The following is a 24617-nucleotide window of genomic DNA, read 5'->3' on the forward strand; positions in this document are numbered from 1 at the left end:
AACATTGAAGTTTCCGGCGACCAGCCAGTTTCCGACGAAGATTCCCAGAAATCGGCTATCTTCCGGCCAGATTCCGGCGAAATTTCCAGATTTCGGTGAAATTTTCCAGAATCCGACACCGGTGTTCTTCGATTTTTAGAGAGAAGAGAGAGAAAAAAGGAAGAAGAGAGAGAGAGGGAGGAGCGTTCTGTCGAAAAAACGAAGGGGATTGCCTTTTATACCCTCCCAAAACGACGTCGTTTTGGCCTTAAGTAACCTAGAGGATCTGTGCGTTTTGCCGAAACCGACCCGACCCGGGTGTCGACCAGCTTTCTGACCCGCCCGTGCCAGCCCCCTCCAAGCCGAGCGGAGCCGCCAAGCCGCTCCCCCCGAGCCGTTTCTCTTCCTTGAGCCGAGCCGCTCCAGGTTTTTTTTTTTTTTCTTTGAATTTTTTTTTCTTTGTTTATTTTATTTTTTATTTATTAGATTAGGTTTATGTAATATTCTTTTTATTTATTTTTTATTTTCTTTGAATAAAAATAAAAAATTCCAAAAAAAAAAATTTTTAGGGAAAAGTTGAAAGTATCAATTTTCCTTAGAAATAAATTTCCAAAAAATATTTTTAGGGAAGAGTTGAAAGTATCAATTTTCCTCAGAAATAAATTTCAAAAAAAAAATATTTTTAGGGAAAAGTTGAAAGTATCAATTTTCCTTGAAAATCAAAATTTCAAAAAAAATATTTTTGGGGAAAAGTTGAAAGTATCAATTTTCCTTGAAAATCGAAATTTCCAAAAAAATATTATTGGGGAAAAGTTGAAAGTATCAATTTTTCCTCCAAAAAAAAAATCATTCTTTCCTTCCTTCCTTTCTATCTTAATTTTGATTTTGTTTTTTTTTTAAACAATCCGACGACGGAGCCTCTGTAAGTGAAACAGTAGTTTTTCTTGCATACTCTTGAGGTGAGGGAATTTTTTCAATTTTCTGCTAAAAGTATTAGAGTCAATTGAGAATAATTTTCAATAATTAATTACTTGATAAAATTTTAAGGCTTTTGGATAACACAAATTTAAGCTGGTACCATCTTTTGATGGGCGTTGTGAGGGTGCTATAACCTTCCTCACACGTAATCGAACTCCCGAACCTTGTTCTGGTTTGTAGACCTGAACCTATTTTTCTAGGGACCCTTAAACTTAGGTGTTCTCTAAAAGGACAGATTCCATAGGTGGCCAATCGCACCTAGATAAAAAAAGATTGGTGGCGACTCCCTTATAAGTCAATGTCTAGCGATAGATCCCCGAATCTAGACGTTATGACAAAATTAATTCAAATTTAAATCTAATTATAAAAATTTATAATATTATATATTATTTTAAAAAATCTAAATTAAATCTAATTTGATATCAACTATTATCATTTTTAACCACGACAAGTGCCTAAATAAATTTGACCCAAGATGAGTAAAACTCGACAGATAGCCTGATTCGTGAACATGTCTTGTATCTTGAATTCGTATTAAATTTACAAAAGGCCCAAATCACCTCAGCCTTTAATCCAAGGTTCGGCCCAAATTTTAAAAGCAAACAGCCCTTTTAAAATATTTAGCCTAGCTTCTCCCGATCAAGGTTCAAGAATAGCTAGCTAGAGCCTGGAAGAACAAAGCAGCAGCAAAGAAACAATGAGTTCCTCCTCCTCCACAGCTCTTCGAGAACTACAGCGCGACCTCGAAAACAAAGCTAACGATCTCAGCAAGCTCCAAAAAGGTAAGCCAAACGAAACCCATGCCAGCCTCTTATTATTCACTATTTGCATTAAAAAATATTCGATTGAGGAACCCTAAACTTTTCTGTATGTATTTCTTAATGGTCCCACCAGATATAGCTAAGAACCACCAAGTGAGGAAGAAGTACACTATTCAATTAGGAGAGAACGAGCTAGTCCTCAAGGTGTCGATGGGTTTTCGTTTTTTTGAAGATCTAATTGATTGATTAATTAATTTGCCTTAAAATGACTTTACGATGATTATTTCTTTTTTTTTTTTAAATTGATATTAGGAGTTGGATTTATTAAATGAGGATGCAAATGTGTACAAGTTGATCGGTCCAGTGCTTGTGAAACAAGATTTAGCGGAGGCCAATGCCAATGTTCGCAAGAGAATTGAGTACATCTCTGCTGAATTGTACGCTTTCTTTTACATTTTCTTTTTTTTTTTTTTATTTTAAAATGATTATGGATAGTTTACTCTTTTTCATTAATCCTATTACTTTTTCTGGGACATTTTAACTCTATGTTTGGCGTTATGAGTTTTGAATGTAAAGAATGGTTTCCAAATGTGGTTTTGGACACCAGAATAAGCCAACTCGAATGCGAAACTAAGCTAAGTTGGATTTTATTATCCTACTCCTTGGTTTCTTGAGTAAATAACTTGTGTCATGTGGAAAACTTCCCATAATAATGATGTTAGTAAGGCCATCAAAATTAAAGGTCAATTTCTTATTTAGTTCAAAGAAGTAGAGGGTGCTTTTTGCCCCAACTTTGCAGACTTGTCATCAAATGTACTTCCTCTGTTACTCGTTTCTTACATGCTTAGGCAATAATCTTGTATCTGCTGTTTTTGATTCTGCATGTATGCATCATGTGGCATTGTAATGATCATTCCATTTTGTTGAAGTTTGTTGTTGCATGTGTATGAACTTTGAAACTTTGTTTCTCTGTCAACAGGAAGCGACTTGATGCATCTCTTCAAGATTTGGAAGAGAAACAAAACAGCAAGAGAGAAGCGGTTGGTGTTCTTCCTTTTAATGTGCCTTAATTGTGCTCTTTTGATGCTATATAAGTTGTCTCTATATGACTTTAAACAACAGTAGTGCAGCATGTTTTTGGAAATGCAAATTAATGCTATTTTGCCTTGTTAAACAATTGGATAGCTGTTAGATAGTCATTCAGAAGCATGACTATTTGTGACACATGAAGGATTTAAGACTAAAATTAATTGTTAGTATGGTGCAAAGCATTAGACAAGGGTTGACTGCTCCTGCTGCAATGGTAGCTAATGGTCAGTAAACAAAAGTTAAGCTGGGTTGCAAGCTTAGAAGCTTACTTTGTTTGATTTTGGATTCTGGTTATAATGGTTTTTTGGATCTTAATGAGTACCTGAAATAAGAAACAACTTGATTGGGATGCTAACTTATTCATACTTTATTATCTATTTTTTTATCCTTAACTTGTGCTGTTTATTTTGTTGGTCTTACCTGCTTAAGGTGCTGTTTCCTTTTTCTAGAGGTGAACTTGTCAATTAGGGAGCTGAGTCCCGATTAAATAGCTGTGATTCGTTTAAATTGTTCTTCTTTTAAGCATCTCGGCTGTTTACAAGTTTGTTGGTTTGCCTTTTGCATCACTTAGTTATACTTAGTTGTTAATATTTAGATTACATTCGGGCTTTTTTTAATCCCATGATCATTTACAAACTGCTTTTACATGGAGGCATCTTAATGTTTGGCTTTTTTGGAAGTTGCCATCCGATAAACTGGAATAACAACCATCAATATAAACTTCAGTCAAAGATATGAAATCTAGTCATGATGAAGTATTGATTATGTGAAACCATTGGAAGATGTTTTATGTCGTCTCAGGTTTAACTCTAGAACCCAGGCACCTCAGTTTGGATAATATAAATGTCATAAGATTTATCAGCCATATTTGTGTCGTACTCTTTTCTTTACCTCCTCTCATGCAACATTACAAATTTATATTTTGCAAAATGTTACAGCACATTTTATTCTTCCTAAGCATAATAACGCTATCGAGTGAATGCAACAATTGAATTTTATTGGTTTTGTATTTGCTAGATATTAAAGGTGCAGCAGAGGATTCAATCTCATCAAGCTGGAAAAGCCAAGGCATGACTCATCTTCACATGTTTGCATGACCAGTTGACCTCTATCATTCTAGTGGGATATTATTTAGTGCTGTGTACGTCTCCGTTGGAGCTTTGCTCCAGTTTTCTTGAACCTTGATTGTAAAAGCTACAATATGTGTGTAGCCTCTTAACCATGATCACAAATCGTCACGACAGTATGTTAAGTTATTCAAAAGCCTGTTCTTTTGTTCTGCCCGCTTCAGTGAGACTTACAGGAAAACCAATTATGAATAGTCACTTGAATATGTAGCTTGATGGCTTTTGAAGCTTTATGATTAAGATCCTTGCATATAAAAATGGTTTGATTTTGCTTATTTATATGGTAATCATTCTTTTTCTATTAGTAAAACTAAATGCTCCCTTCGACTTTTCTGTTACCAAATGTTGATTGTTTATAGTACTACTGAATTAAAAATCCGGCAGGAACTGGTGGGCCTCATCAAGTAGCAGAGCCCATCTTCATACAAAAAGAACCAAGCCTTATTAGCTTGAAAGCCTGGGATATCCGTTCTGTTCAGTTACCTTTGGTAAATTTCAAACAATAGGATGCTTAAGTATATGCACATAATTCCCACCGGCCAATCTGCGCAAAAGTCATTTTCATGATGTGATATGGCTATCTGCAGCATATATCGAGCTGATGATGGTCGAGGGACATATAGCTATTTAAATGCATGCCTACGCCTATCCAGGACAAACAAATCAAGGAGATCTAATGAAATGAAAGCTAACAAACACACTGTCAGTCGGGCATATTTGTGGCCGTCTTACATTTGTTTAATCAAGTTTATTGAGACATCCTGAAATATTATTATTCATTCACTTCATCGCAACATAAACAACATTGGCCAAACATTGATTCCAGCCCCATCTTGCCTATATTTGTACCAAGTTTAACCTTTGAATATGATCTTTGCCTAGGAATCTTGGACATTAACTTACTATTGCTGGGGATACCAACCACTTATAAGAGATCCTGGATATTTTATAAAAACAATTTCCCCTGCTACAAGGCAATTGATGTACATCGATCACCAATCACCAATATATATATTTTTTGTCCAGACAAAATTTTAAGTGAATTGTCCTGCCACTCAAGCTAATAAAGGTACAGCATCATGTGCAATTCATCAATTCATTGCAGAAAAATCTAAATATAATTAGGCTTAAAGTAATTTCATGATGTTCTAATTATCAACTCATAACATTTCATGAATCAAAAACTTAATGGTAGTCACACTGTTTCTTTCAAAACGAAAACTCGAGATCAAAATCATGACACAGAAGAAAAAGAAAAAACAAGTAATGCTTCATTTCAATTTCCATCCAATAGAAGAACTTTGAAAGGTACAGGAAATCCGCAAAACAATTTCCACGTGGTAGGTTTTCTCACCATTTAATCTTTTTATTGGATTGATGCGATAAATGCTGCTGCTATACGGCTTCACACCATTTTTTTTTTTATCTTTCACGAAATGCTGGTGGATGGATATCAGTATATGCTTTGACAAGACTACGCATAAATTTGTTTTTGCCAGTTTCAAGAACACGGCAGCACCCACTACCACTGACCTCAGCATTTGCAGATGGGAGAAAATGGATTCTTTAAGGAATCGGTGAAGAAAGAGACAAGCTTAATGGTTCAATGAAAAATCATCATGTTCTTGATAAAAAAAATGGGATAAGGGTGCTAGGTTGAATTAGCTAGAAGGAGCACTAAGAAAGGTGCTGGTGTTCTCTCAACTACTAAGACAGAAATAATGGTGAAGGAGTCCAAGTCCACATTTCTTGTTTTGCATTTGGGATTTGAAAAACAAAACAAAAAAAAAGTACTTCAAATATATATATATATATATATATATATTGTGCTTGTGCATTCATGATCGTTCTTCCATTCAAAATTTAGTAGGACTGACATGATATATTTATACATGGCCAGTACTCTGGACATTTTCAGATGATAATAGGATAATGCTCTTGCCACAAATTGTTAGATAAGATGAGGGTTAAATCCAAGGCTAGATGGAATGCTGGATCTTTTCCATCAAGTTGGATACACGGCTTACCAGAAGGATGTTGTCTTTGTCTTATAATTGGATGACAGAAAGATCTTTCGAATAAAATGACATAAACACCTGAAAAATGGCAAATTATTATTACAAGCATTCTCTGCATTATCTCGATCATTTTCTATGTTCAAAAATGCATGAGATCTCTGTTTCTTTCCTCTCTCAATCTGTATTAAGCGCCACCTCTGAAATGTTTATTTTCATCATGCACTATTATATATATATATTTATTTATATATATTCCAACAACAAACCCCATGGGAAATCTTCGTTTGCCCTCACTTCACACTCGTCGGAAATGGCTCCACCACTAATTCAATACCACGCGGATATACGTACATAGGTGTCAGATTATCATTCGCCATTAAAAGTTGGCATCGACCTTGGGTTTTTTGTTTTTAAATAAACAACCTAATGTGGAGCACATGTTTGGTGATGGATTATTATAAAAGTTTAAATTCATAAAATAAGATTCAATTTTATATACAAATGGTAATATATCTCCTCACATGCAAATTATTATATATATAGTACTTTAATGATTAATAATGCATCTTCCAATTTGATTAGTTAATGAAAATTTAAAGGGGATGCTTTCTAAGATTTAAATGCAAAACTTCTATTTTTTTTAAAAATATCTTAATTTAAGAGTAAAAAAAGGACCAAAATTAAAAAAAAAATTTTATTAAAAAAATTATAAATGTTGAATTTAAATAGTAAATTATTGAATATCATAAAAACAGAAAATGGATAGTTGAGTCGCAAATAAGGATATCTTAATACTTAAATTGATAGAAAAGAGATGCATCTTAATTTGCATATTTAAAATCGAATACGATTAATCAACTTCATTCATTTATTATTCTAGGAACTGGAATTGATCTGAAAAGGAAAAAAACTTAGAATAAATCTTTTATTTTTCCTAAGTATAGGGTAATGGCTATATATATAGAAAGTGAGTTCCACGTGAACCAAAGCATTCTGAATGCCTCTTAATTTGTAGTGGGGGCATTTACAAGTCAAGTTAACGTACAAGCAAATTTCTCTCTCTCTCTCTCTCTCTCTCTCTCTCATCACACTCAAGAAAGTCAATTAAAGACAGAAAAGGTGTTCTTATCATGGCACATCAAACAGTGAAACAGGCAAGGCTGTTTGAGTGGTTTCAACGTCTGGTCGGTTTACTAGTGTTAATAAATGGAGCAGTTTAATAAAGAAGCAAAGTAGAGTTCCCTGGCACAAGCCAATTTGGTTGGGTGCCTAAATTCTCATTTGTCACTTGGCTAGCCATATTAGACAGATTAAGCACTTTAACAAGATTGAAGGGTTGGGGCCTGAATTGTAAAATCTATTGCCTGTTTCTTATACGTAAGATTAACATCATGAATGACGATTCTTAAAAAAAGACGTGTCAAAACCTACCTTTGGTTATCACTTTCGTGAGCTTATACATAAAAGATTTTCCAATCTAATGTAGATATGCACAATTATAGTTAACGACAGTTCTTTCTATAACATATAGTATTTAGCATCTGACGTTACAAAAATATTCTGATCAATCATGGGAATTAAATTCTAACTAACTTAGGGCCATAAGAACTGATAATAAAGACTCACCGTAAGTTCTGCCACACTCCATGCACTAGTTGGTACGTGAAAAGCAATGATTGTTGCTGCTGAAATTATTGTGTATAGTAATTTATATTATATTCTTGCTACAGTATCCAATTTTGGAGAATGATTAGCCTGAATAACTGGACCAGCATCTTGCAATATTGAGTTTGGCGCTTTCATTGAGAAAACGACTGCTCAGCTTTCTTGAATCCTCAAGCGAAAGATCCGATCAGGATACGAGAGGTTCACTCTCTTGTCTTATATATCTAGGTTTTGGCATAGAATTTTGTTTAACCATAAGAAAATATATGAAAGAGAGAAAAAGAGAGACAATTCATGCATATTCTTGTATGAATGTAATCCCTAAAATGATGATTCTCTCTTCTGTTCTTTTCTTTTTTTTTTCATTTCATTAGTAAAAAGCATATGGTTTCTTAATTAAAGTAAAAAAGGCGACACTTTTGTTTCTCCTACTATATATTTGTCATCTCAATATTAATCCCAAAATGCCATTTCTCATACCAAGTGTACATGCATGAATGACAAACGGGTAGTCGAAAAGCTTGTAAAAAGCCAATAATTTAGGCCGCAGGGTGGACGTGGCATGATCTGATAGGGTATGGGACAGTTAATGTGAGCTAATATACAAGAAATCCAAGGCTATGTTTGCTGCCTGAGTAGAAAGGAAAGATGAAAGCGGCAACCACTAAAGAGAGTGTGGACCATGTAAAATGTTTCTCATCAGTCATCACATGAGAAGACTGACAAAAGCAAGACTAAAATTAGACACATGCAGCTAAGCCAGCCAGACTATGCTCTTTGCAATATTGCCAATTGCCAATTGCCAATGCCACCACATTGGAGCAGAATCATTAGCCTTTGCTTCAGGGCAATGGCGAGATTGGCTTTGGGCTGAATTTGATTGGTCCCCTTCATGTGTTCTTCAGTGAGTTAATGGTCTTTGCTGGCCAATCACTTAACTTACCATTGGATTATCTTTGGTATCTTCTCTTCCCTCTTAATTGTTTTGAAGAAACATGAAAGGATTCGGATCAGGTGATGGGTTAACCTTGAGATAAGAGAACCCATATTTGGTTTTTTATTTTGTTGATCTTATAAAGCTTGACGCTTGCCTGCAATCTGTAGCCATGTGCACGAATTTTCATGATGATGATGATGATGAGTAGCTAGAATATATCATAAAGGATAAAAGGATCATGTTTTTTTTTTTTTTTTTTGTTTGGATAATGATCACAAACTTGAGTTTAACATTAAGTAAAAAAAAAAAAATTTACACGTATCTATCATCTTTTATTTTGATGGCGAAGAGCTTTAAGGGTAAATCTGAGAGAAACTACCATGGCAATTCATCATCATAGTCTTTCATTTAAATTCGAGATTTTCAAGCAGGCTTTTTTAGAATATTCTTTGTTTTTTGGTAGAATAAAGAGTTTTTTTGGCCAAGATTAAAGAATTCTATACTAAAATTTATATTGCAAAAATCATATAATGTTAATGTTATTTATAAAATTAAGTTTTAAAAAGTTATCATTAAATTTCTAAAATGCCAATATTTAATTTTATAGAGGTTTCACTCTTGTAATAAAAATAAAAATGAATTTATATTTGATGTATTATCAATTTATAAATATTATATATTATCAGTGACTCACACCATGACATTTAATAAAAAAAATTAATTTTAAAATTTTAAAATCCTAAAAAATAAATATATTTAAAATTATTTTTATGAAGTATTATTATGTGATTCACTAATAGTGTGCATCAAATATAATTAAATTCATAAAGAATTTATGGTTAATTAAGTCATTGGATTGACTGTTAATAGAACAAGACATTGGATAGATGGTATTAATTAATTAAGTTTAAAATTAAAAAATCACCGTAGTGATAGTTAAGGTTTTTTTTTTTTTTTTGTGCATTAATAGTATTAATTAAATTAAACCATGAGATATTTTGTTTTCCTTTTTTTTTTTTTCTCTTGGAACATACCTAAAAACACCATGACATATAGGTTAATTTGTTCAAAGGCTCGAATCCTAGTCAGAAAATAACTTAGAGCTTGGCCATAAAGAGAGAACGATAAGAAAAGGGAAGAAAAAAGCAGAAAAAAAAAAGGAAAGAAAAAAGAAACCTTAGAGGAAAAAAAATAAAGGTTGGGATAGGGCTGGGGTGGGGAGGGGAGGGGGAGGAGTGCTGGCGAAGTGGGGTGGTAATGGCCGGACAAAATTTTTTTTCAGTTAGTACGATATACAATTTGGTTGGAGATGAAATGATGAGAGGCATTGATAGACAGAGATATATGTGTCCCACTTTCTTTTCCAAGTGCTTCTTTACCCATAATTTCCAAGGTAAGTACATTGTTTTTTAAAGCTACAAAAGTCATTTCATGCATGTCATGCGCATTGCACGTGCATGTCCCAAAGAGAATGGTGTGAGCTGTGACGGAATGGGACTCTAAATAAGAACCCATTACGGGAAAAAAATTTCCCCACTTAGAATTTTGGTCAAAATGCATTTGATTGCAATTTGGGCAATGTAAACCGTATAAGTTTTTCGTGTCGAAACGATTTTGGGTCGTTTGACGAATTTGAAAGCGAAAATAAAAGAACGAAAAATAAAATTATTATCAATTTTTTTATTAGGTGTGATTAATCATTTATTAAAATTTATTTTTTTAATAAGATTTTAAAATTAATTAAAATTTATTAAAAAGATAATTTTATGGTTTGTGAAACAGTCTGAATTCAGGAGTCCATAACATGTGAGAAAAAATTAGCACCCCCACAACACCTGTTTAAAAAAGGTACCACTTAATTACCGTGTTATCTTATGATTTTAATAACAACAGTATTATTTTTAGTGTTTGAAAAATAATTTTTTTAATTTTTTCATTTACTGAAAATTATTTTTTTTAAAAAAAAGGTTTATTATTCAAATTTTACTCGAAAAAAATAAATTAAAACTTTTTTATTAAAATAATTCTTAAAATGTTCAAAAACGTTGGTAACATTTAAAGAACTCTTTCTCACCTAAAGATTTCTTAAGCATCGTTTTTTGGAATACCTTAGAATCTCATCCTTGAAGGTTCAAATTTACTTTTCGTAAAAAATTTATGCCGTGCATGCGATGCAAATGATAATGTGTTAACGCACAAATTTTATTTTTATTATTTAGAAATTTATTAATTTTTATTAATATTTATTATTATCTTTATTTACAAAATGAAAAAAAAAAAGAAATTTTTATTATATTGAAGATTTTCTATAAATATTCCAATACATTAGTAATATTTAAAAAAAATATTCTCACCTAAAGATTTCTTAAAGCATCTCTACTCGAAATACATTTAGAATCTCATTATCGGATAAAATTTCTTTTTTTCTCATTTTTTATTACTTATTCTTAATTTATTAATTAATTATTATTTACTATTTTATAACAAAAATTTTTTTTTATTGTATTAAAATTTTTTTATAAATATTCAAATACACTGGTAGTATTTAAAAAAATCTTTTCACCTAAAAATTTCATAGGTATCATTACTCGAAGTATCTTTAAATCTCATCATCGGATAAAAATTTTCTTTTCATACATTTTTTTAATTATGTATTATTATTAAGTTTATTTTTAAAAATAACATAATTATAAAAATTTTAACAATATTATAAAACAACAAAAATTTATTGTAGCAATTTTAAACATTTTAACATGCATAAATATTAATAATAAAATTTAAAGTAACAAAAATAATATTTTAAAAAAATCAAAAATAAAAAATAAAAAATCTTTTACCTGAACCAGACCAGTCAACGTCGGTTCGACGATCTGGTCGCATTCAGCGGTTTGAAGCCGATCCAGCTCGGGTTCAACGATTTTATTTCGGTTCAATTGAATTGGTCAGGCCTAGGTTAAGAGGAATCGGGTTGATGGGTCGGTTTGTGCGAATCTCGGGTCAGATCTGGGTCCACGCGTGGATCCTTTCCTTTAGCAAAATAACGTCGTTCCAGCCCTTTTCTTAAACGACGTCATTTTGAATCTCAGCCTTTTATAAAAGCTAAAAAAAAAAAAATTTCTGTCATTTTTCTTCTCCATTTCTCTCTCTACACTCTCAGACCCCCTTTTTCTAGATTGGTCGATCGATCACCGTTCGTCTCTTCGACTGCCATCGGTGGTCACTGAAAATACCCAAAAAATATCAAAACGTTCCTCTCAACCCCTTTTCGTCGGATCCAACCTCCTTTTCACTGAAAATAGCCCTAATCGACATAGAACGAGGTTTAAAATTTCAGTTTCCCCTTTTTTTTTTAAACTAAAACTAACTATTTTACTTTTTTTTTGTTTTTGCAAGTTTTGCTTGGCGCTGGGTTCTTCGTCGATTTGACGAGGACTGTGATTTTTGTTTGAATAGTTTTTCTTTGGCAGGAAGATTTTTTTTAATTCTGTAAACTTTTTTTTCTTTTTTTTGCAGGATCCCCTCCTTTTCCTCTCTGTCTTTTTTAGGGTTGACCAGAAGCTATATTTATAGAGTTCCCACCGTGGCCCTGTGCCGGGGCAGGTGGCACAAGGTTTGGCAGAAAGGGGTGCCATGTACGACACCCTGCACCAGCCTCTCTAACTCCTATTATTTTTTCTGTTTTATTTGGCTTTGGCCCTGTGCCTAGGTAAGTGACACAGGGCCTAGCAGGGGGTGGTGCCAGTGGTGCCATGCACGTCACTAGGCACCTCTTACTTTGTTTTTTTCCTTTTCTTATATTTTTTGTTTGTCTTCTTATTTTTGTTTTTTTTTGTATTTTTTGTATTATTATTGTATTTAATAATAATATTATCTTATTAGCAAATTTGATCAAGGCCAGACAAATTTGATATCTATAGCTACCTCTGTTTGCATATTGTTGAGAATAAAAAATAGTGCAAAGATAAAGACATCAATTTTGTTCAAAAAAGTTTTTTTTTTTTACACTTAAACTAATTATAAAGCTTTTCTTATCAAATCGAAATACTCTTCTTACTCGAGGCTCAATAACTTTTAAAAATTTAAAATCTGAAAAAGGCTTATCTCAACAGAGGCTCAATAACTTTAAAAATTCTCATCTGAAAAATGACTCATCTCAGTAGAAGCTCAACAACTTTAAAATCTTATCTTGAAAATGGCTCTTCTCAGCAGAGGCTCAATAACTTTGAATTAAATCATTAAAAAAATAACTTTGAATATCACCATCGAAGGATAAATAATCTCGGATATCACCACCAAAAAGATGCAAATGATTTCGGCTATTACCACCGAAGGAAACTCAAATATCACCATTGAGAAAATACAATTCAAGCTTTAATACTCGGATATCACCACCGAAAAAATGTCAATGCAAATTCAAATTTTAAACTCGAATATCACCACCGAGAAGATGCAAATATTTTTGAATATCACCACTGAAGAAAACTCGAATATCACTATCGAGAAAATGTAATTCAAGCTTCAATACTTGGATATCACCACTGAGAGAATGCAAATGCAAATTCAAACTTTAAACTCATATATCACCACAAAAAATATGCAAATGTCTTCAGATATCGTCATCGAAGAAAACTCAAATATCACCATCAAGAGAATGCAAATGCAAATTCAAACTTTAAACTCGAATATCACCACTGAGAATATGCAAATGACTTTGGATATTGCCACCAAAGGAAACTTGAATATTACCATAAAAAAAATGCAATTCAAGCTTTAATACTCAGATATCACCATTGAAAAAATACAAATGCAAATTCAAAATTTAAACTCAAATATCATCACCGAGAATATGCAATTCAAATCTTAATACTCGGATATCACTATTGAAAAATGTAATTTAAGCTTTAATACTTGGATATCACCACCGAGAAGATACAAATATCTTCGGATATCGTCATTAAAGGAAACTCGAATATCACCATCGAAAAAATACAAATGTAAATTTAAATTTTAAACTCAAATATCACCACCGAGAAGATACAAATGACTTCAGATATCGTCACCGAAGGAAACTCGAATATCATCATCGAGAGAATGCAAATGCAAATTCAAACTTTAAACTCAGATATCACCATCAAGAAGATGCAAATGACTTCAGATATTACCACCAAAGGAAACTCGAATATCACCATAAAAAAATGTAATTCAAACTTTAATACTCGGATATCACCACCAAGAAAATGTAAATGCAAATTTAAAATTTAAACTCAGATACACCATTGAGAATATACAATTCAAATCTTAATACTCGGATATCACCATCGAAAAAATGTAATTCAAATCTCGACACTCGGATATCACCACCGAGAAGATACAATTCAAATCTTAATACTCGGATATCACCACCAAGAAAATGAAATTCAAGCTTTAATACTCGGATATCATTACTGAAAGAATGTAAATGCAAATTCAAACTTTAAACTCGGATATCACCACCAAGAAGATACAAATGACTTTGGATATCGTCATCGAAGAAAACTCGAATATCACTATCGAAAGAATGCAAATGCAAATTCAAATTTAAACTCGAATATCATCACCGAAAAGATGCAAATGACTTCGGATATTACCATCGAAGGAAACTCAAATATCACCATTAAGAAAATGTAATTCAAGCTTTAATACTCGAATATCACCATCGAGAAAATACAAATACAAATTCAAAATTTAAACTCGAATATCACCATCGAGAAGATGCCAATTCAAATATTAATACTCGAATATCATCATTGAAAAAATGTAATTCAAACTTCGACACTCGGATATCACCACCAAGAAGATGTAATTCAAATCTTAATACTCGAATATCACTATCGAAAAAATGTAAATGACTTTTTTAATACTCGAATATCACCACCTAGTGATTTTAAAAATGTATTAGATTTCACCACCAAGAAAATGTAAATGCAAATTCAAACTTTAAATTCGAATATCACCACGGAGTGATTTTAAAAATGTCTTAGATATCACCACCAAGAAAATATAACTCATACTTTAATACTTGGATATCACCACCGAGAACTTTGAAAATAATTTATTGTAATATTTTCCTTGACTGATGTTGATTTCACTGGGTTAATAACTTTTTTGCCAGCTAGATTGGGCTTAAAGCTCTCATCTTGTACCATCTCATATTGATCTTTTGAGTATGTTTTTACCCTTATTTTTTTCTTCATTAATGCTCTCAAAATTGGTGACACCATTATCATACAAATGTCTTCTATTAAAATAAGGATGCAAATACAAATATCTTTTCCTAAAATGATGCACTTGAAATACAAATGTCTTTTCTTAAAATGATGCATATGAAATGCAAATATGTTTTAAAAAAAAAACCAATACACACATGCTTTATCAATCAATGACAAGCTAATGATGCAAATGCAATGTCAAAAGGTTCAAATGCTTAAATTTTTTTTTAGAAAAAAAGGTTAGGATATGCTACTGCCCAAATTCTTCTTTTCTTCAAAGTTCTCTTTCATTCAATCCCAAATCTTTCATCTCAATTCCAAATCCTTTCTTTGCTGCTCATTTTTTTATCAATTTTGCTTTTTTTCTTCACAATTTGGATTTTTTGACTTTTTTTTTACATTTTTCATCTTCAAATCGAACATGCATATGACTAATTCAAACTTGATGAAAGGGAATTGAAGAAAATAAGCCTTCAAACTATGGTACAACTCAACTGATTAAGCATATTTTCATATTAAAAAGTGTTTCCTATACTGCCCCTTATTTTCCTCAAAGTTTTTTTTTTCAAAATTTTGTTTTCCTTCTCTAGAAACATTTTATGAAAAATTTCTCAAAAAAAAAAAAATTGCCTTAGTTAACCCTTATGAAACAATGTGACTCTTAAGTCTAAAAAAAATGGTGATCATTATTATGCACATGACAATTATATCTTTTCAAATGGCTTGGATGATTAATTATCAAACTAAGGTCTACATGAGAAAATTAAATTTTTATCTAGGCTCAACAATAAATTCTTTTGAGAGGTTCTGTAGTGGTTGAATTGGATTTGACACCCTTTTTAGTATCATAATATGGTATTTTAATAGATGTCAAGACTAGCTGTGGTTAATTCAAGATCATATTGGGCAAGGCCAAGATTTTCTATGATAACTATTACATACATCTCAATCATTGTTTGCAATGAGTTATCATGTTGCAATCCTATTCTCGTTCTAGGCTGCCCATTTTGAGGTTTTTACCCTAAAGCTTCATTCTTTTATTTTTTTTTCTCTTTTTTACTTATTTTTTGTTTTTTTTTTTCATTTTTTGACGATTTCATCATGCACTCAAGTCTTTTTGTGAAAAAGAAAATGGACAAAAAAGAAGTTGTTCATGAAGGATTCTATAAGAAATAAACTCTTCAGTTCAAGCATCCATGTTTTATCGAAATGAACTTTTTAAGGTATGTAAGATAGGTTAGGATTCGAGGTTCTGAAGGAATGGATAAATAGGTTCAAAATATGTATTCAAAGGTAATCAGACCAAGGACCATTTTACATCATGTGCAAGACTTTTTTTTGGGCATTCATCCCTTTTATTTCTTCAATCGTAACATCTAATCATCTCTTTTTTTTTTACTTTTTTTTTGCTTTCACTTTTGCTCTTTCTTGCATATTTCAATATTTGCTAAAATATGTTCAAAACTTCTAAACTCAATTTATTTAACATTTGCCCCTACAACTTAAGGCATTCTTTCTTTGTTCAACCATGAATTAATCAAATAAATCTTTCTTTGTATCTTTTCCAAATATAGAAAGTGATTCTTGATTAAGGTTCATTTAAAAAAAATTCACTAGGCCTAAAGGGGTAGCAAATGGATAATTTCTTATTTGTGAAAGGATAAAGAAAGATGGCCATTTATCATTTCAAATCTGGTTACTTGTACTGAAGAGTGATTCCTTAAAAAATTAAAAATTTATTTTTATCACCTCTTTTTTTTTTCTTTTTGGGATCGTTTGAATATCTAGAGCACACGATGTAACCATCAATATTTTTTTCTTCTTGTTTTCATAGCTCACATCATAACCAATCTTTGTCCCATCTTGATAAGTCAACAAGGCAATAAGGTTTATGTGATAATGAAAATCATGTTGAAAGGGTTTATTTGGGTCTCAATCATGAAATTACCTAGTGCTCTAAATTAGGTAATCTTAGGGCAACTAAAAATCATGCTCTTCTATTAGTATGCCCCCTAGATAAAAAAAATGGTGTGTTTGGGTATTCATGGTTATCTAGATGAGTTTTTGTTTGAAACATAGTCTTGATACCTATCAAATCACCAACATCTAGATAAAAGAGCATCATATTTGCCTAATTTTTAATGAACTTAAAAGTTTTTTTTTTTAGATTGATCATTCAGGGTTTGTTGTTCTAAGAAAGCTATCACAAAGTTCAAACTTGTATCTTTTAGAGCATTAAGGTTTCTTTTTCAAGTGATTTTGAGACATAAAAAGGACATGAAAATATTTTATTCGGGTAGATTCATAATAATGACCACCAAATTTTTTTGAGACTTTTTATTATAAAGAGAAAATTAAAAAAAAAAACTTAAGACAAAAAGAGAAAAATAAGGCTCTTAGCATTCAGATTCAACTTTCGTACAAGTCATGAAGTTCATACACATGTCTAATACAGAAATGAAAAAGAAAACAAAATGGGCACACTTTATTTTGAATCAATCCACCTATTTGCAACACCAAATGAAGTATCCATCATTTTTTTAGAAAAGCCATATAATCATTCTCCAATTCCTCATCTGTCCATCACATCAAAATTATTCAAATCAATGCTTTAACATCCTTGGTTCACCTTTTTTTTAATATATCAAGGTAGAGAGCTTTCAATAACACAATGATCACTGTTAGTTTTTAATTTTATTTTTTCAGCTTTAATGAGATCTCTAACCTTGTATTTCAGTGCAAAACAGTTTTTTGTTGAGTAACCCTGATTTTTATTATGGTAATCACATTTTGCATTAGGATCGTACCATTTTAGGTAAGAGGATTGAAGGGGTTCTAGATGCATAGGTTTCAAAAGTCGATTATGGATAAATTAAGGTAATAATTCTATGTAAGATATGTGAATAAGGTTAAAATTAGTTTTTTTTTATATTTTTTTGGGCTCTTGGACCACTACTTGGATTGGATCTTTGTTCTGATCTGGTAGGTGCAATAAAATGGTTGTATGAATAGCTGAGTGTCTGTAAAAATGGGTGAAAATAAGGTGTACAAGCTGGCTATTGTAGTGGTTGATACAGTTGACAAGGATAAGGGATGGATGTGACATTATTTATAGGAGGGTAATAGTTTTGGTACATTGGTGTAGGGTGTGAAGTGAAACCTCTGAACTATTACCTTACATAGTTCACTGCTTTGGTTTTATTCTCTTTTTTTTTAGGGGCTTCATCTTTCTTTGCTTCGTTTATCTCTCCTGCATCGAGCTTACCATTTTTATGGTATTTTTAATAATTTCATCAGATATCACCATATCTGTAAAACTTTTAGTGGCATTGCCTATAAATCTTTCATAGTACGATACTTTTAAGGTATTCACAAATAAGACAATTGTCTCTTTCTTAGTGAAAAAAAGTTAAACTTGTGTAGTCATATCTCTTTATCTCTGTGTATACTCTTTAAAACTTTTGGTTGTCTTCTTTTCCATGTTCTGTAGAGATGATGATCTAGAGCTAAATCTATGATATACCGATATTGTATAAGGAATGTCCTTGAGAGCTCTTGTCAGGAATGGATATGAGTCCTATCTAGTTAAACATACCATCTGGTTGCAGATCTTGTAAGGCTATCCTGAAATATATGTATCAATAACTTTTCATCACGAGCATGTGTCACCATTTTACGATAATACATAGTGACATGAGTTATTGGGTATTTTGTGCCATCATATTTTTTAAATTCATAAACCTTGAATTTGGGTGAATAGATCACATTTGGAACTAAAAAAAGTTCAGTTGCATCCGTAGAGCCATAAAAATTTATTCTCTCTATGGGCTTAAGCCTTTCTTCTAATAATTTTATCTTTTGTTGAGCACTGATATCTTTTACTTTTTTAGATATCTCTATTTTTAGTTTTTCTCTCTCCTTGAAATCATCCAAGTTTGGAATCAGAATTGGCTCAGATGGTTTTTCTACCATTATAGGATTAATAAAATTTTGGAATTATCTTGAAACAGGTGTGGACATCATCCCTAGATAAGAATTGGCATATCCTCTGAGGGTAGGAATTTGAATTTTGACTTCTTAAAAAGGTTGAGTTGGCCGTGGTTCAAACCCTGAAGGGTATGTAGGATCCACCATTTCTGGCAATTGTTTTTAGAAGCTAGGATTTCCTTCCACTGTTTTTTCTTTATCCAGATTCTTGAGCATGTCCATTATCCTATTAAGATCCTCTTTTAGTCCTTCTTGAGCCTTTTCAATCCTTTCAAATCAACTGACTTGTTCTTGTTCCATGATTTGTTTGAGCTCTGGTATTGTATGAATGACAAGTAGATTGAGTCAAAAATTTTTGGTGGGCGAGCCATTCTTGAAACTTCATCACCAAATTTTTTAAAAAAAATAATTAAAATGCTATGTGTTGAAAATTTTATTTCATATTTTTTATTTTTTAAAAAAATAAAAATGATGCACATGATGCATGAATGCGAGTGGGAGATATTTGTTTTTGGATAAATTTCAACAATAAAAATTCTTCATGAGATTTGAGCAAGTCTATAGTTCTATGAGATTCATGAAGACTTCTCAGGAGAAAGATATCTTAAAGCAAATACCTTCATGCAAAACTGTATGATATGATTAATGTAAAAAGAAAAACAAAACAAAATTGAGTTAGTGTGAGGAGGTGGTTTACGATAAAAAAAATTTTGAGATTTTTTTTATTTTGTTTTGTATTACATTCAACTTTTATTTCTATACGTTTTGGACTTAAGTATTCTCTACAAGAGGGTGGATAAAGTTCTACCTAAAGTTAGCTTTCTAGGTTTATTACATGCTTGGTTTAGGTCGACATGCATCTAAAGGTTCCTAAATTGTTCTTTACTATCGTCCATGTTGGACTAGTAAGGCACCTCGATCCTAACCCATTACAGGCTACGAATGAAAATGGTTCAATTTGAGTGAAAGTATTTCGTTTGTAATTGCGGAGGTTATCACTTCAAGCAGGCATAGGTACTTTACTTTCTCTTATAAATGACAGAGTCTGGGTATAGAGCTCATGCATGAGATGCATCGTGTCATTGTGTGTGTATATATTTCTTAATTTATCAAAAGTAATATATATAAAAATAAAGCATAAGAAACACAATAAAAGAAACGTGTGTGAATTTTCTTTTTGTTTTCTATTTTTTTATGGAAAGTGAAAAATAAAAATTTAAAGAACCGTTAAATCAAAATTTAAAGATAAGACGTAGTTAATTTTGGCCTGACTGTCGAAAACAAATGGCTTCCCCAATAGAGTCGCCAAGCTGTTGTAACGGTTTTGGGGTCACTCGACGAATTTGAAAACGAAAATAAAAGAACGAAAAACAGAGTCGCCACCAATCTTTTTTGACTAGATGCAATTGGTCACCTATTAAAATTTATTTTTTTAATAAGATTTTAAAATTAATTAAAATTTATTAAAAAGATAATTTTATGCTCTATGAAAAAGTCTGAGTTCAGTAGTCGGTTACGTGTGGGGAAGGATTAGCACCCCCATAGCGCCCGTTTAAAAATGGTACCACTTAACTAACGTGTTATCCTATAATTTTAATAAAAACAGCCTTATTTTCGATGTTTGAAAAATAATTTCTTTGATTTTTTCATTTATTAGAAATTATTTGAAAAAAAGGTTTATTATTCAAATTTTATTCGAGAAAAATAAATTAGAATCTTTTTATTAAAATAATTCTTAAAATATTCGAATACGTTGATAACATTTAAAGAACTCTTTCTTACCTAGAGATTTCTAAGGCATCGCTTCTTGGAATACCTTAGAATCTTATCTTCGGAGGCTCAAATTTATTTTTTGTAAAAAATTTATACCGTGCATGCAATGCAAATGATAATACGTTAACGCACACATTTTATTTTTATTATTTAGAAATTTTATTAATTTTTATTATTATTTTTATTTACAAAATGAAAAAAGAAGAATTTTTATTATATTGAAAATTTTTTACAAATATTTCAATACATTGGTAATATTTAAAAAATTATTCTTACCTAAAGATTTCTTAAAGCATCTATACTCGAAATACTTTTAGAATCTCATTATCGGATAAAATTTTCTTTTTTCTCATTTTTTATTACTTATTCTTAATTTATTAATTAATTATTATTTACTATTTTATATCAAAAGAAAATTTTTATTGTATTAAAAATTTTTTATAAATATTTCAATACACTGATAGTATTTAAAAAAATCTTATCACCTAGAAATTTCATAGATATCACTACTCGAAGTATCTTTGAATCTCATCATCGGATAAAAATTTTTTTTTCATACATTTTTTTAATTATGTATTATTATTAAGTTTATTTTTAAAAATAACATAATTATAAAAATTTTAACAATATTATAAAACAACAAAAATTTATTATGGCAATTTTAAACATTTTAACATGCATAAATATTAATAATAAAATTAAAGTAACAAAAATAATATTTAAAAAAAATCAAAAAATTCAAAAATAAAAAATAAAAAATAAAATTTTTTTTACCTAAACCAGACTAGTCAACGGTCCAATCAACGTCGGTCCGACGGTCTGGTCGCTTTCAACAGTTTGAGGCCAATTTGACTCGAGTTTAATGGTTCAGGTTTGGTTCGAATCGAGTTTAGTGGTTCAATTTTGGTTCAGTTGAACCAGTCAGGCCTGGGGCTAAGGGGAGTCGGGTCGATAGGTCGATTTGCGCAAATCCCTTGTCGGATCCAGGTCCACGCACGAATCTTCTCATCCAGCAAAACGACGTCGTTTTGAATCTCAGCCTTCTATAAAAGCTAAAAAATATTTTCTTCTCTCATTTTTCTTCTCCCTCTCTCTTTTTACACTCTCAAACCCCCTCTCTCAAGATTGGTGGCCAGTCACCGTCCGTCACTTCGACAATCGTCGGTGGTCGTTGACCGGTCACTAAAAATACTCAAAAAACACCAAATCGTTCCCTTCAATCCCCTCTCATTGGATCCGACCTCCTTTTTACCAAAACAGCCCCGATCGACATAGATTGAGGTTTAAAGTTTCAGTCTCCCCCTTTTTTTTTAAACTAAAACTAACTATTTTACTTTTTTTTGTTTTTATAGGTTTTGCTTGGCATTGGGTTTCTCGTCGAATCGGCGAAAACTATGATTTTTGTTTGAATGATTTTTCTTTGGTAGGAAGATTTTTTTTTTATTCTAAAAACTTCTTTTTTTTTTATTTTGTTTTTGTAAGATCCCCTCCCTTTCCTCTTTGTCTTTTTTGGGATCGACCAGGAGCTCTATTTATAGAGCTCCCATCGCGGCCCTGTGCCTGGGCAGGTGGCACAAGGTTTGGCAGATGGGAGATGCCGTCTACCCTCTCTTGTTTCTTCTGTTTTATTTGGTTTTGGCCTTGTGCCTGGGTAGGTGGCATAGGGCCTAGCAGGGGGTGATGCCAGTGGTGCCATGCACGACACCTAGCACCTCCTACTTTGTTTTTTCCTTTTCTTATATTTTTTGTTTATCTTCTCTTTTTTTGTTCTTTTTTTGTATTATTATTGTATTTAATAATAATATTATCTTATTAACAAATTTGATCAAGGTCAGATAAATTTGATGTTGACACTATGAAAAAATTCATTGGTCCTTTTCATTCTCTATTTATATAATTGCCCTTTTTTTCTTTGTTTGTTTCTTGCCCAAATTTGGTATTGTTTGTTCTTTCTTTCAACTATTAGTTTTGGTTTTGGTTTTGTTTTTGGTTCAAGCTTCAAGCATTGAACTGCCATGCTGTAATTTGAGACATATTAATTGGAAAAAGAAATCCTTCCATGGAATCTGTGTGAGATGAAGATTCGTGACCAATTCTCCATTACAGAAACAGAGATCTATATCCCTCATTATCCTTAAAGGTCCAAGATCACCATAATCATAAAATCCTTCTATTCTTTGCTTTCCCATAACTATCTCCTTAAATGAAGGCCTAACATTAGAATTTATTAAGCATTCAACTTAAAATCAATTTATTGTAAATGAAGAGATCCAACCTGAATGTAAAACTATAAAAAATTAAATATTTATTAGATGTAAAATAACACCACTTTAACAAACTCTCATCAAACAGATTTGAAAAAAGCAATAGAAAAAAATTTTGATTCTAATACCATATTAAGCATCTAATTTAAAATCAATTGACTATAAGTAAAGGGTCCAATCTGAATATAAAACTACAAAAAATTAAATATTCATTAAATATGAGATAATACCAATTTAAGAGAATTAATATAATGGAGAACAAAATACTGAAAAAAGAAAAGTAGTCCTTATAACATTGCAATTTCCAACTATAAACATCCTCTGGGAATGGAATTCAAATTGGCAAAGAGCTAGAAAGAAATCTAATTAATTGCTTCTCATTTACATCAACACACCTGGATATATCTGATGTTAGTACCTCTTTTGTTTTTTTGAACAAATTCCAGTAGTAGTTCTAGTTCTTTTAAAAGGCGTATCTGTAGATGATAATCGTCTTTGCTTGGTGGAAATATATTCTGATATTGAAGCCGTAAAGAATTCGATATTCTTACTTTGGGTCAGTTTCATATATTCCACAATTCGAACTAATCTATACTAAGGATGAATTACAACTCCATATGAAACTATTCATTTCCAACACTAGAATCTGACCTATTATGTTCTTCTTTCCATTGTTAGTAGTGCTTTGATTTCGTTTCAAATTCTCTATAGCCAGCTGTTTCATATTACTTCTTAGAATTCAACAATGATCATAGATTCCAATGAAAAATTACACGTCTTCATCTATTGTTGTACTTTTGGACTCAAATTTACGTACATATGATTCAGCAGAAAAATAGTTGAATTCAAATAACTGAAATATGACATAGCTACATGATAACCATCAAACAGAAAGTTCTAAATTGAAATTTCCCTCTCCAATATTATCAAGATTAATGAAGGACCACATTGGACGACAAGTTTTAGAAGGTTTAGGTAATTTAATACTTGGACCATTATTTCACAGGACCACTGCCCTAGTTGATCTTATTCGGTGGCCTTCCTTTGATCACGAGAACCTTCTTTCTTTTCTTCTTTTCACTCGTCTCTTTTTCTCACTTAAAATTTCTGTTTTAAATTGTTTTCGAAGGTAGGATTACTTATAAAACTAATTACTAATAATCATATATATATTATATGTGGCATAGAACTAGGTTAATGACATTCGATGATGTTTTTAATTGTTCGATTCATGCCCTAACCTCCTCCACAAATCTCTAATCTTTGTTTGGTCTCATATCTGTGATTATGCATTTGATGGGAAACCTTTATTTTACTATTCTATTTTTTTATTCTGATTTTTTTTTTCGAATCTCTTGTCATTGTTTGTCCCATATCTCTTTTTCCCTTTTCCTCTTATAAAAGAAAAAAAAAGACCTCTCAAGAACTTGACTCTATTATTATTATTATTATTGTTTTTTGATATGTCCTGAAAGCTCAGGAAGATAGAAGAAATTTTGGGTTTGACCTCATTATTACAAAATACCCAAAGATTATTGTCTTTTTCTTTATTATATTTATTATTTTAAATTTTCGTGACTCAACACCCTTTCTCCTAGTGGCTGCTTAATCATCCACGTTATCCAAATCTCCTGGAGTAAAGGATTTTTTCACGAGGCAGAGGAGGCTGGCCCTACCAAACTCGACTCGTTTCGAGTGGTAGGGCAGATGGCAGCCGAAGAAAGCAAAAGCAAAGCGAAGGCTCAGCTCCACCACCAACGAGAAAGAAACAGTAGAACTAACGACAAATAT

General features: G+C 31.6%; 1 protein-coding gene across 2 annotated transcripts; it reads left to right on the forward strand.

The window, feature by feature from the left end:
* Positions 1-1581: 1581 nt before the first annotated feature.
* Positions 1582-4209, forward strand: LOC111280514 (prefoldin subunit 6). Of its 2 annotated transcripts, none has more exons than XM_022867987.2 (5): positions 1582-1739; positions 1852-1922; positions 2031-2155; positions 2695-2758; positions 3825-4209. In XM_022867987.2, exons 1-5 carry the CDS (start codon positions 1655-1657, stop codon positions 3879-3881), a joined length of 402 nt encoding a protein of 133 aa, XP_022723722.1. In that variant the 5' UTR covers positions 1582-1654; the 3' UTR covers positions 3882-4209. The 2 variants fall into 2 exon arrangements, with proteins under 2 accessions (XP_022723722.1, XP_022723723.1); XM_022867988.2 differs by having other exon boundaries at positions 2698-2758.
* Positions 4210-24617: the final 20408 nt, after the last annotated feature.

Source organism: Durio zibethinus, chromosome 28, assembly GCF_047325235.1.
Source record: "Durio zibethinus cultivar Kanyao isolate XHJ-2024 chromosome 28, ASM4732523v1, whole genome shotgun sequence".
NCBI classification, from domain to species: Eukaryota; Viridiplantae; Streptophyta; class Magnoliopsida; order Malvales; family Malvaceae; genus Durio; species Durio zibethinus.

Excerpts from the sequence above, each read along its gene's own strand:
- LOC111280514 (XM_022867987.2), top strand. The coding sequence starts at position 1,655 with ATGAGTTCCTCCTCCTCCACAGCTCTTCGAGAACTACAGCGCGACCTC. Across the intron at positions 1,923-2,030 it reads AGAACGAGCTAGTCCTCAAG|GAGTTGGATTTATTAAATGA; the intron begins GTGTCGATGGGT and ends AATTGATATTAG. Across the intron at positions 2,156-2,694 it reads GAGTACATCTCTGCTGAATT|CAGGAAGCGACTTGATGCAT; the intron begins GTACGCTTTCTT and ends TTTCTCTGTCAA.